General features: G+C 39.5%; 2 protein-coding genes across 6 annotated transcripts in view; one reads left to right on the top strand and one right to left on the bottom strand.

Moving 5' to 3' along the window:
- Nucleotides 1–9,848, bottom strand: part of ARSK (arylsulfatase family member K) — a 32,374-nt gene extending 22,526 nt beyond the window's left edge. For 2 of the 3 annotated variants that reach the window (XR_015280893.1, XM_086868938.1), the window contains exons 1-4: nt 9,553–9,720; nt 5,614–5,743; nt 3,542–3,701; nt 2,656–2,938 (exon numbers count right to left, since the gene is read on the bottom strand). Coding sequence is in view for 2 of the 3 variants with exons in the window: in XM_086868938.1 (XP_086725064.1) it covers nt 2,656–2,938; nt 3,542–3,701; nt 5,614–5,743; nt 9,553–9,690 (711 nt within the window). In the remaining variant the exon portion in view is untranslated. Of the gene's footprint in view, nt 1–2,655; nt 2,939–3,541; nt 3,702–5,613; nt 5,744–9,552 lie in introns of all 3 variants that reach the window. The other variant, XM_023944685.2, reaches the window with a different exon arrangement.
- Nucleotides 9,849–9,893: 45 nt separating this feature from the next.
- Nucleotides 9,894–13,639, top strand: part of SKIC3 (SKI3 subunit of superkiller complex) — a 45,987-nt gene continuing 42,241 nt past the window's right edge. Inside the window, exons 1-5 of one of the 3 annotated variants that reach the window (XM_023944682.2) lie at nt 9,949–9,993; nt 10,220–10,330; nt 11,233–11,330; nt 11,836–11,979; nt 13,010–13,101. In XM_023944682.2, the coding sequence (XP_023800450.2) occupies nt 11,241–11,330; nt 11,836–11,979; nt 13,010–13,101 (326 nt within the window). In that variant the 5' untranslated portion in view covers nt 9,949–9,993; nt 10,220–10,330; nt 11,233–11,240. Of the gene's footprint in view, nt 9,994–10,219; nt 10,331–11,232; nt 11,331–11,835; nt 11,980–13,009; nt 13,102–13,639 lie in introns of all 3 variants that reach the window. The other 2 variants (XM_023944679.2, XM_023944680.2) reach the window with 2 other exon arrangements.

Below are 13,639 nucleotides of genomic sequence, written 5' to 3'. Positions count from 1 at the left end.
GTCTACATACATCAAATCCATTTAGTTATCAAGAAATGTGAGATCAGTACAAAATTAAAAAGACAATCTATTTGTGTATTCCTACTACTGCTTCAGTCATTTTCTTATTGCTCAAAGTTCTTGGCTACGTAATGTTACTTTTGGACTTTGCAAATGGTATTTATTAGCTGATTAACATGAGAGCAAAAAGCATCCCTCTCCATCTATGATTCTTTTCTACAGGACTTCAGCCTAGTTTCAAGGATTCACAAAGCCACAATCCCTTTGTCTATTGTAAAGAGTAACCCAAAATTGCCCTGTATTCCGTATCTATATGTGCTGTAAGATTTTTACTTGTCTTTAAGACTCGAAGCATGGCTGGAACCAGAATTGCAGGGGTGTCAGGAGGTGCCAGTCACTTTAAAAGGTCAAGAAACCCAAGCTGACTTCCTCTTTTGTGGAAAGAGGAGACTGCCTCAGAGAGGTTGATACAGGTGGGTTTATGGGCTTGCAACCGCAGCAAGCAGGAAAAAACTGCATTTAGCAAACAGAAACCACATTCCCAGTGATCTCTGAAAACTCTATAGGCAGTGAACCTTGATCAGGCCCCTGTAGGCTGGGCCACTCCACAGCAGTGTCCAGAGACCTGTTTTCCCTGCTCCCTTCTCCAGCACACCAGCAGATCAGAAGGCACCAGCACCAACACCAGCGGAGTCAAGTGGGCTCAAGAGGAACCAGTGAGCAGCAGTGCTGACCCCACATCAGCTGACCACACTTGCCAGCCCTTCCCATCTGCCACTAGACCTTTGTAAGCACCAACTTTCCCAGGAGGGTTTGCTGCCATCCATCCCCTTTGTTTCTTGGAGTGCATGGTAATCCATGGCAGGTGCCACCTTGGAAAGAGTCTGACACTATTTTCCCTTTGCCCCCTGCAGGCAGTCAGCAGTGGGGGGCTGTCAGATTAGAAGGGACCAGCACCCCACCTGTTTGGGGCGTCTTTGTTGCCGTGAAGCTCCTGAGATTCACCAAGTTTGTATCTAGTGATTACTCACTGACATTTTTTGTATGTTTCACTTGTTAGTAAAATGTTATTTTTTCACTTATATCTATTGATATTGGCTCCTTATTGGTGGAAAGGGATTGGTTGAAACTAAGGAGAGGAGCTTACTTTAGCGTGAATACCCCTTTGAATCATCTTAAACCAAGACACATAATTTATAACTAAGAAAGAAGCCATATGCTCTGAAAAAATGACAGCTTGGGCAAAATAATATAGGGGACCATCTGCTTAACAACACAGGGTTTCACAGACATACCATGTGGATACTCTGTTCTGTATTACTGCTCAAATAAACAAGACATTTAATTCAGTTCTTCACCTATGTGATCAAACTTCTTCATGAGATTACTTCTGCAATTTTAAAAGACTGCTTCTTCCATGACCAAAAAAATGACATTTCCATGACAAAAAAATGACCATGACATTGCAGAAGAACTGGCCAATGGTCAATAAATGGTAATATATGGCCCACACAATGCAGTATGTATACACAGTTGTAGGAAGGACCCCAGCAAGCTGTGTAGTTAAGGTACTCTGAATGGATAAAAGATGACAAAAATTCATCAAGGTGTTATAACTCTGTGACAAAAAAAAGTACCTATGCTTCCCAAGACACATTTAACCTAGCAATTAGCACCCAGCAAGTTTTCCTTAATAACTAAGCTGGGTGTTTCTTTTTTGTACATGAAAAGGTTTTTTTTCCCCAAGCTCTTCCCTCCACAAACTTCTCATCATTTGCAGAAAAATCCACAAACCTCACTATTACGAAAAAATTAACATCTCAACCTTAATTTTAAATACTTTTTTCCTAAGTATTTGTATTTTTGGTGTCTCTAGATAAAAATGTTTAGCAGTCCTCTTGGGGAAAAGGCCACAAGTTATATAAATTGCATATGGAGGGGTTTTTTGAAAGTCTTATCAACCTAATTCTAATTCTGAAGCTGCAGAGAATGTTAATGCCTTTCTGAAATTAAATCTATTCTAACACAATTATATTTTATGGCAGATAATGGCAACTGGAAAATATACAAGACAGAGAAAAAGTATTTCCTCTTTGGAACAGAATGCCATTTCTTACATTTCTTTACACAAAGGCATAAAGACACTTTACTGTGCTTGAAAACCTACAGTAGCACAGAAAAAGTTAACAGAAAAGGAAGACTTCTGTTGTGTCTTATGCTGTTTCATGTTCTAGGTCCACTGCAGAAAAAGTCAACATTTCACTGTAAAACTCAGACAAAATCATTACATGTATCATTTCTAACAAGCAAAATACAGAATGTTCATTACACTGAACTTCAGACCACTACCAAAATTAATTTACAGCTAAGAAGAAAAACAACCTCATTTATCTTAATGTGTTTCTAGCCATTGAACTCCATAGTTAATCATTGATTCAACAAGTACTGATAACAAACCTTTTCCCACAAAAGAGACAAATCTGTCATTTCTGTTTGCTTAGCCTTTAATCAGAAATCCAACATCTCATTCAAGTACTTTCTTACTGGGTAGTGAAATATCAAAACTGGGTCTATCTTGAAAAATCAGGAATAAAATATTTTTTGTAATAAGTACAGTTATTAATAAAATTATATTTAAATTTTATACTCACGTACCTTTTCAAGCCAATAGGGAGATGTTAAAAATGTAGAGGATCCAAAATTTTCTCCTGCATAGGGTGATGGATATGGGTGTGGTAAATTTAGCCCCAAGTAAAGAACAAATGGTTGAGTAAAGTTAACAGCTTCTTCCTTTATCCAATTTACTGCTTTATCAGTGTTCCGCCAATCTGTTTCCATCACTCTAAACTGCTTCCTATGGCCTGTAAGTTTCACCATGGGTCTTGCTTCTTGTCGGAGCAGGAAGTTAACATCCCTAGTCCAAGCTTCCACACGGTTACTGAAAATACACACACAAGTCACATAATCAGCAGAAAATGTTTTCTTCACTTTTCCTCCATGCAAAAAGCATTATGAATTCCTGAAGAACTTCCTCTATACTTTCAGCAATTTTGAATTCTGGCATAAAGAAGAATTGTTATTCAATTGAGCAATAACAACTGTGCATCTATTTTATACTCAGACCTTCAGTCTAGTTATGGCTGCTTCTGACTCTTCTTTCTTATTTATTATCCATTTATGTCAGAGTGTCTCTTCTCACATCTACAAAATAATGCTTAGAAATAGCACTCCATCTTGTGGACCCTTCTCTACATTCTGGCACAGATTCACACTATTTATTTGTCAACTGGGTCTGAGATTTTTATTTGAAAGAATCTCCTGTATTACCTTTCAACTACAGGTATAAAAGCCAAAGTACAGCTGCAAGGGATATGCTTGCCTCTCCATAAAGCTGCAGGACCAATCTCTGCTAGCTACCTAACACAATTTCTTTTAAATTAAAGCTACTGTAATTTCAACTGGAGACTGAAACCACGTGACAGATCACTACATGATTTGTTCACTGCTGCCTATTTATTAGCAGGAGAATCTACCTGATTACCTTACTGAATGATGTCCAGAAGTAAAATCCAATTTCCCAAACTTCTGTGTACGGTAGCCATGCTTTTCCATGATATCCATCCATGTTACATACTCTGGATCTAGACCTTTGAAGTTATTCCAAGATTCTGTTAAATGAGTGAAAAGACCACTCCACATAGCTGGAAAAAAAAGAAAAGATGAGTGATTAGTACCCCCCACCTATATGGTTGAGAAAGGATTCATCCTCTCATTATTAAAGAGGCTAAAAATCCAAACTATGATACAATAGAACAAGGAATATAAAGTATTACTCTTCCAAATCTTATTTCATAATCAATACAAGTAACAAAATTTACTCAAATAATTCCCAGAACAGGAGAAGAAGATCCTATCTTTCCAGGTGCCATGCAATCATTAAATCAAGTTTTAGTTAGATCAGAAAATATTCTTCTTGATTTCTGAAAGAAAATGGCATGGTAGTACAGATCCTGATGAAACAATCCTGTATTTATATGTGTTTCAGAGTATTACTTCTCCTTACTACAATTCAATTTAATATAAGTTTAAAGTTAAGTGTATATGTGGACAGAATTACAATATAGTATTTTCATAAATACAATAAGCCTTCAATTTTATTCATTTTAGGTAATCTACTTCACTTCCAGTTGCAGACACAAAGTGAGAATATTAAAGAAGATACCAAGAAGAAAGGAAACCAAGGCAAGAGTTGCAAAGAAACTATACGGGAAGATTTTTTTAGTGAATTCCTATTTCTTTGCAGCTTATCAAGAATTGTTCACACTTTGCAATGCTAATTTAGAGTTAACGGTAGTCCCAAAACAAAATTAAGTAATTCCACAAGCACTAGAAATATCCTGTAAGCAAAGTGCATCAGCCTCACATGGCAATACTCATCCTTTCCCCACCCCAAAGCCTTCTTTCCCACCATCTCTTCTGGTATCATCCCTGACACCTCCACAAAAGATGCACCCTCAGTTCCTTGCAGGTATCCAAGCTCCTGGCTGAGCAAAACTTGTCTTGCTGGTGCAGAGCCACACATATGAGCTCAGTGGTCACGGCTATCTATAATGCTACACATAACTCTTTAATTGTTTAATTCATTATGCAGTTTCTTTCCCACAGGAGTACTAACCTGTTATTTTCAAAAATTTCATAAAATTAAATAACTGAACATGAAGTTCATTGTTCTTAGCAATAAAAATTGGCCAAAAAGACTCAAGCATGAAGACAAGAAAAAAAAAGGCTGACTGCTTGTTCATGTAATATCACTCACTTAATATGTGACCATGAGAAAAAGAAACGGAGACTAGGGATCAATAAAGGTAATATTAAAAATGTAACACTATATTTGACTGCCTTTACCTGCTACTTCTTTCAGTGTATGCTTTGAGAGAAAGGGGGATCTCTTTTATAGCTACAGATTAAGGAGGGTCTTTGCAACAACTGAAAATGTAGAAATGTTTTAAGATGCAACCTTTGATTGAGGAATATAGCTTCCTTCTATCTTCCTAAAAAATTCTGCAAGTGTGAAATTGAACACAAAACAAGTATCATATTAAATAAATAAAAACATAGAAGTATTCAATTAAAGCTACTGAAGGGTGCATCATGGATCTAGAAGACAGTGACAACAGCTATCACTTTATTCAGCTGTTATTATTTATTACTCTTTGCTGAATACAGGAAAGATATTTATTAACATTGTATTGGGAAAAGAGAGTAGTTCTGCATGTAGTTTCAGCACTGCAGCAGAACAAATCAATGATTTCTCTATAAATCCTGAAGATTTTTTAAAAATCTGAAGCTTCAGTGGAGTTTATAAAAAAATTTGGGAGCTTACACTTAACTGAAAAAAAGAAAACAAAAAATAAAGGCGGAAACATAAGAAACAGAAGAGATCAACAGATGAAACAGACTACCATAAGAATTCAAGCACAAACTAAAAAAACCCCAAAAGGATGTTACTGAAACACAAAACAAATCCCTCCCCAATAAGTCATTTCAAATTTCCCACCATTACCACATATTTAAATTGTGCAAGCACTTATCTGATGTTTTGCTTGGTTCTACCTGCACGGGAAGGACAACAAATTGGAGAATTGGTGTAGGCATTGAGAAAGACAGTGCCATGTCTTTTCATAAAATTTATGGAAGGTAAATCCACAGTCTGATTTCCTGGAAAAAATGTTAAGCGTCCATCCTGCAATCAGACAAAGGCAACACATAAACAGCATTAATGCAAACTATCAGCTGCATTAATTAATTTGTTTGTTACCTTGGACTTGTGTTGCTCAAATGCTGCCAATTCTACACAGGTATGAAAAACAGTGTTGAGAAGCTCTAAGTAGAACAATATAAAATGGATCACTTTTGAAAAAGTGCAATGGAAAAGATAACTGTGCTTCTTTTCCGTAAAATTAATTCCACTGTACCACTCTACATATTCCAAGCTCCAGCTCTTCAGGGGTGATACATTCAATGGGAGTAGGTAAGGTGAAGGGTGACAAGGAGTAAGGCAGATGTGTACAGTAGCACACATACTTGTGTAACATTTCTGTGAAAACATCATTGATCCCTCATCCTTTTTAAAGGGTTATCCATACCACTTCTCTATGAACTTCTTTGAAACTACAGACTGGAAAAGGGATCAGAAAGCTAAAGGAAAGCTATTCTCCCACAGAAATCCCATCCACAAGGGTACCCTTTTGATACTTTCATAATGCTAATTTCCTTTTCACCTATTTGTTTAGACAGAGTTTTTAATCAGTAACTGAAAAAAGACTAAACATTCTGAATAGGTAATTTTACAGCACAAGATTTTCATCACATGAAACCAGACTTAATGCAGAGTGCCATATTTCATGTCATTGTGTTTTATCTGTCAGTTTTACTTCTTTGCTTGGTTGAATAAGATGCAGCCTCAGCCTGACCAGCTCTTCAGTGAACAGACAGGCAACAGTGCATCTGCAGTTTTAACTGCAGAAAAAAATAATTCCTGCCATTTGGTTCTGGCAGAAATACTCTTGGATAACCCAGCATTGTAGAGAGTCACTTCATTTGGCACCAGTAGAGCTAACTGCGGCATCCCAGCCTCTGAAATCAGCTCATATCAGAGCATGCTAAATGAACAATCACCTAATTTTGTATACTACTACAAATGGCATCTTGAACAAGCACTCAGTAGGACAAACTGGAAATAAAGCTGTAATACACAATAGGCACTTGAACAAAACATTGGGCTGAAAGTGCTCGTTAGAAAGTTGTCCTGGTTCTAGCCAGGAGAGGGTTCATTTTTGCAGTAGCCAGGAGAGGACAAGGCTAAGACATGGAGGTTATTGTGTACCACCTCACATCATTTTCCTTCCATCATGGGTCCCTTCCATGTCAAGGTAGTGTGGCAGTGGTCAGGTACTGTCAGGCTCCACATAGTATAGTGGTGAGCATTCAGATGTGAGTTGCTCACCTGTCTTTTTACATTTTTGTTATTAATGTTGCTGCTGTTACTGTCCTAGTAAACTGCTCTAATTCTGCTGTTTCTAGTAAATTGTTCTTACCGCGTCCTGTGACCTTTATCATTTGTGCTTTCAATTCTCTGCTCCAGCCTGCCGCAAAGGAACGGGACAGGGACAGAGGAGCAAGCAAGTGGCACATGGCTTGGAGTGATTTCAGTGGGAACACTAAATTGGAAAACACCATTCCTAAATCATGACAAAAAGTACACAACTGCTGCTCAGTCTTGTCAACAGCACATTCTTAAGTTTCTCCAACAAAATTTTGTTTGAACAGCTGGAGACAACAGTTCCTTGTATTGATACTATGATACCATTTTCAAGGACACAGAAGCAAAACAACTCCATGTACTTTGTGTCACAGGATGCTTGGTGCCCTGTGACATGATCATTGTTTCTATAGATGACAGGGTATTCAGTGAAAGTTTTAAGTGTCTTGAATTGGCTGAGAAGGTGGAAGCTCAACAGCTATTCCTGGAAGTCCATCCTCTAAGAACTATGTAGGGTTTCTAGGTATTGAAACACCTAAGGAAATAAAATTCACACAAACAAGCACCTTTCATTCAGGAACTTGAGATGCATTGCATGCAAAGCCTGTCATCCATTACACAGTTAACTTCAAGTAGCAATTCAGGAGCTGAATTGGCTCATTAGCACATTTCACTAGGAAACCCTTCAAATAGCACAATGCCTGACATGACACAGCAGCAGAAAGCTAGCTGTTCAAGCAAGAGGTCACTGTTCTGCAGGCCAAACACAATCCAGCATCACTGAGGAAAAAATTTTTGTCCCACTTGGTATAATAGGTGTGATTCCTCCATAGATAGCAATGGCAAGAACACTTTCTAATGGAAGTCCAGACCTTTTAACAGCCTACAGGACTTGAGCTTTTTTTCCAAAAAATCTGTTAGTTTCAACAGTACCCAATCCTTCCTATCCTCTACTAGTGATGTAATCAAAATAATTAATCTATTTCTGCCTTCAAATCCATCTCAAAAAAGAGCGTACACAACACATTTATTTTACTATATTCTATGTTCTTTGTATGCCTATGCAAATTTGACACTTTTCAAAAACAGCACCTTGTTCTTATTTGTCCACATTAGAATTCCACAAACATTGTGGGCTTTTACCTTTCTTTTTTGTAAGGGTTACCTCATTAATCCCTGTAATACAGTTTACAAGAATCTTCCTGCTTAAAGGGGACATATAAAAGTTCTAAGTTTGTCTGCAGCCTCTGCTAGTAACCCTCAGGACCTTAAATACTGTAATACAGTAAATAGACTTCTGGTGAACTGAAAATTTGGACAAAAAAAACATGCATTATTTTGGAATATTAAGTGAGATGATTTACTGAAACTAAAACTAACAGACAATAGAGACAAAGCAAGGAAACTCGATAAGAAACTATTACATTAATAAAGAGCTATTTCTTCATCTTTGAAATCACAACAAATTTGCTTAAAGACATTAAGGGATTGAAAAAATTAATACATGTTTACCAAATATTCAGGAAAAATTCATCCCAAGAAAAACAGGCAGAACAGGCAACAGGCAAGAAGCCAGCTGCTTTTATCTGTGCAGTCAAGGATGGAAGCTACGAATCAAACTTCCTCAATAGCGAATAAAAGTGATGAAATGTGAAAGCACCTGGAGCTTAACACCACAGAGCTTATGTTTGATTCCACAACAAGGAGAGCTCAGATGAGTTAGAGAAACCAAGGCTCCTCAGAGTAAGACATGCATCAAAGCATTTCCAGTGTGCTGGGCAGGCACAGTGAAGATACATGAAAGGCTTAGTACTTGTGAGTGGAAAAATTTCTATGTGTCTTGAGGGCTAAGCCAAATACATTAATAAATCACTGTAATGAAGCCGTTAGATGCCTACCACTAAAGATACATGTCTGACAAGTTTATTGTGTTGTTATACCTTATAACAGCCCCAGTAAACCACTACTTAATGCCTGATTAGACAGTAATTTCATCTGTGATTACAGAAATTCTCTATCCCATTTGTTGTGGAGTCTTAACACTCTTAGGATTTACAATGGGAAGGATAACCGTGTTTGGTGACTTTGCTTGCCATTAGGCTTTTCACCAACCGAAGACCATTCACTTTCCCCACCAGCCCTGTTCCAGTGGCGGCTGCCCCACGCCAGAGTCCTCCTGGTACACCGCGGGTGACAAGTTACAGTATCACACCAGACGGCGGGAGCCACCTGCGCAGAGATTCTCGGCTGGTGTAATGCCTCTGCTGGAAGCACGGCGTACCCCCCCGTAAAAAGCGGGCCACGTTTGGTTTGGAACATGGGTGAACAGCCGAGGAGCGAGTGCCTCGCCACACAACGGGCCCGTGTGCGCATGCCCCTACCTCTGGCCTGGGCAATGCATCCCCACGGCCGTGGTGCCTCAGCCTCGGTAGTCCCGCACAGGCCACCGCCGAGGATTTTTCGGCTCTCCCTTACCTGTCAGGGTGCCCTCCCACACCCCGGTCACTTACCAAGGAGTCGCAGGCAACCAGCACCACATTAGATGGGGGCTGGTCCCCGGGGGCGGTAGGCCGCGGCCTCGCTCCCGACCCGGCGGCCATAAGGAGCAGCACCAGCCCGGCTCGCCCCAGCGGCCCGCCGTCTCGCATCGCCCCGCCACGGTGGCCCCCAGCTCCCGAACCGAAAGGAGAATCAGCTCCGAAACCAGATTCCGGGGCTCTGGCCACAGCGTAAGGCTTGACCACGCCACACACTAATCGCTCGCTGCAGCCTACAACTCCCACCGGGCCCCGGGCGGCGGCCTGCAGTTCCCAGCGTGCCCTGGGAGGCAGGAACTACATATCCCGTAGTGCCCCAAGAGAAAATGGTGGCTGGGCGCGTCACTGCCCAGCGGTCGGAGTGCGCATGTGGCCGGGCGGCGGCTGAGGTGGCGGAGGCGGCGGTGGCTGAAGGTGCGGCAGGGGCGGGTGGCGACGCGCCGTGGTGGCCTGGCTCTGTCCGCCGTGGCTCTCCCTGGGGGGGCTGCGGGCGTGGATTACCTCCTCAGGCGGTCCGCGGGCCCGGACCCCATCTGCGGGCCGTGGGCCCCACCTGCTGGACGGGCTGGATGGCCTCCCTCTGGGGGCCGGCCGCCTGTCCGGTGCCCGGGTTTGCACCGAAGTGGTATTTTGCCTGTAGATGACTCTGCAGCTCATGCTGGACAGTGCCTGCGGTGGGGTGCACTTGTGATGGCCGAAGCATCTGTTCCCTCTTAGGAAGCAAATTTATCTCCAGGAGCTGCTGAGCAATGCAAGTCCGACAGGTTTCTTTATAGGTTCTGAGGGAGTCTTTGAAATTTGGTGTCATCCTATGTATTTTCATTGCTAAATTAGCAATCAAAATGGGGCTAATTCAACCATTCCTTTATTTTTACTTTGCAGCTCTTAAAAAGTATTTTTGTTCTTCATCTGGTTGCTTTTTTCATCTTTCTGGGTGCTGACATCAGAACTATTGTTTCTCAGTCTCATCCCATCTCGGCATCTTTGACTGTGGTGTTTTTAAAGTACAACATACACCAAAACAGCGCATGATTATGTTCAAAAGCATGAATGCCTCTTTGCTGTGTCCTTAAATGCTTTTCTTTTCTTGATTCGTGGCCGTAGTCAGAAGCAGAGTCTGCCGTGGGTGAAGGGAGAGGAGCAGGGTGGGCCACACCGGAGTGTGACAAGATGCCATGATGCTGCTGTAGAAAGCACCCAAGAAAAACCCTGATTCTTAGCAGCCACTGGAGCACGTTTCTGGGGCAATAAATAGAGTTTTTAAGCAGGGTTCTTAGGTTCTTAAACCGCTTGGTTTCTTTTTAAAGAGGAGCTATTATGCATAGGGTGTTTTCTCCTAAGTCTAACTACATGCTTTTAAAACACTTATCTTCCTTAAATTTATCTTAACCTGTAAAAAAGGTTTCATTCTTGGATAGCTACTTTGCATCATTTAACTGTTTGGAATCATGACTGAATCCTGCACTGGATCTAAATGTGCATGTTTTTAACCGTGACATTTGTTTTCATCAGTTTCTAGTGCTGTATGCATTTCGGCATACTGCAGTATGTTTCTCTGTTTAAAACAACCTCTGTGCAATAAATGTATAAGCATTTTGTGTGTGTCAGAATATAATTTTTTACAAGAAGTGATGATATGTCCTTTTTGTTTAGCAGCCACAATGTCAAATAAGGAGGTGAAGGCAGCATTAAAGAGTGCTAGAGACGCAATAAGAAATAAAGAGTATAAGGAGGCCTTAAAACATTGCAAGGTAATTAATTTTATACTTGGAAGGTAAGTTTGGGGCTTTTTGCATGATTTTTTTTTCCCCATACCTCCACAAATTTATAATGGTGCAGAGTGTGGAGTACCTTATTGATGTGATAGTTGAGATGGATTTTCAGATTTAATTTAATTATTTGTGTTAGTTTCCCACATGTAAGCTTTTATTCCCCTTCCTTTAGAATTTTCTTATATGTGGCGAAAGAATCTTAAGTCTAGCATGACAGAGATGAAAATCCATTTCTAATCCAGACCTCATAGGAGTGCTTTAATTGCTGAGATGCAGATACAAGTTGCTAGCTCAACACTTCAAGTATGAAGCATCCTCTGCTATAAGAAGCTGAAGTTATTAATCTCAGCATCTTCCTTAAAATTACTTAAGTATTAATATTGCCATATAAAATAATCCATCAAACTGTAGTGATAAAACTCAGTACATGGATCTGTAAGTTACATTTCTTTCACCAGTTTTATTTAAAATTGTGTATTTTTAGGCAGTCTTGAAGCAAGAAAAAAATAACTACAATGCTTGGGTATTCATTGGCCTGGCAGCTGCTGAGCTAGAGCAGCCTGATCAGGCCAAAGGAGCATACAAAAAGGCAATTGAACTTGAACCAAACCAGTTACTGGCATGGCAGGTATGTGAATGTCCACTTTTTATTTCCCTCAAAAGTATCACTATGGAGTTATGTGTAGGAATAAAGCAGAGTGAAGACTTGCATCTTGTTTTCTTGAGGCCCTTAAGTTCCACAGAAGCTTTGAAGTAGATGAGGTTCCTATTAGAGCGTGTCCAATGTAAAACCATAGTGAACTTTATTTTCAATATGTTTGAGTTCGTATTTTTTGTGTAGACTACACAGCTGTGAGACGTGCTGGGAAAAGACAAATTGAAACAAAGGCAGTAAATTTGTCCATGTAAAAACTTCTATTCTTGTTGCTCAGGAAACACTTAACAGTTATTCTCTTGCAGTGAGAAAATGTTTTATCTTGTAATGTATTTTTCCAGCTTTTGGCATCAAGTGGATTGTTAATGAATGTTGTTGAAAGCAAAAGTGTACCTTTAAAATAGCTGTGTAGTGTGTGCATTACAGCCTATTGTAATATAGATTTACAGCCTACAATTTTGTTATTCATTGATTCATGAAGTATTTCATGTTGAGTCTGTTGCTGGTATCAATAATCAATACTTTTCTAAGATAATAAGATTCTTAGTATGTTCAGTGTAAGTGCTGTTTTAAAATTGAACTGTTGGGGCCTGAATGCAGTGTGTGTTTCCTCACTTTTGCAATTAGATTCTGGCTTTCTTGATACAATTCTTGGGTGTATATATATATATATTATTATATATTTTATACATATAAAAATATAAATATATAATCATATGGCCTAGTGAACTTTTCTACTGTCATTTGTGCAGACAAGATCCTGCAATATATACAAGTTTCAAAGTATTGTTGGTATTGCTTAAAAAAGTAAACGAAGCTTTTCACTTAATATAAGTAGATTGAGTGGGCTGTACAGAATTCTGCACAGTGATTACTGCCTTAACACTGAGTCAATTGAAGGCAGTGGAATATTTTTTGTATGCAGAACAGGTAGCATTCACATAAAACATAAGCATTGTCATCAAATCTTACTTCCTTTACTTTTTTTGGTTTTTTTCTTAAGGGATTAGCAAATTTGTATGAGAAACCCAACCAAATAGATGTCAAAGGAGACTTAGCAGATGTTTACCAAAAACTTTTGGAACTCTATGAAAGGTAAAGGGTATCGAAAGCCATAAATTCATTCTTAAGATTTCTAGTTCAGTGAATGCCATTGGTGATATGCAGTATAGACTTTGGGTTTTTAAAGCCTTCTCACATCAGTGGTTCAGCCCTTTTGCTGAGGTTTTCTCTGCTTAGGTAAGGTTTCCTTTTCCTGTCCTTTTTGTTAGAGCAAAAACTCTCTTAGTTAACTTGTACTTGAGACTGGTAGTTTGGGGCATTCCATGTTATCTTATTCCTCTCTAAACTCACTGGCTTGAAGCATTTCTGTCTGATAGTTCATTTCCTGCATAGTAAGAAGCCTCATTTTCCACTGCTATAAGATCACAGAATATGTGTCATGCAATTCATAGAGGTACAGTTCTAAACAAATCTAACTCAGCTGTCACTGGAGTGTTTTGTTGTTCTCTTATTTTGAAAACTGATCAAAAAGTCCATGAAAGTATTTTTTTTTCTTTTTATTCGGAGCAGCAATGATTAAAACTTCTAGGGCGATTTGTAGTATTTATTCTAAATATTAGCTGGACAGCTG

The sequence above is a fragment of the Cyanistes caeruleus genome, chromosome Z, assembly GCF_971803275.1.
Source record: "Cyanistes caeruleus chromosome Z, bCyaCae1.hap1.1, whole genome shotgun sequence".
Taxonomy (NCBI): Eukaryota; Metazoa; Chordata; class Aves; order Passeriformes; family Paridae; genus Cyanistes; species Cyanistes caeruleus.
This window is presented reverse-complemented; position numbering and strand designations above follow the sequence as displayed.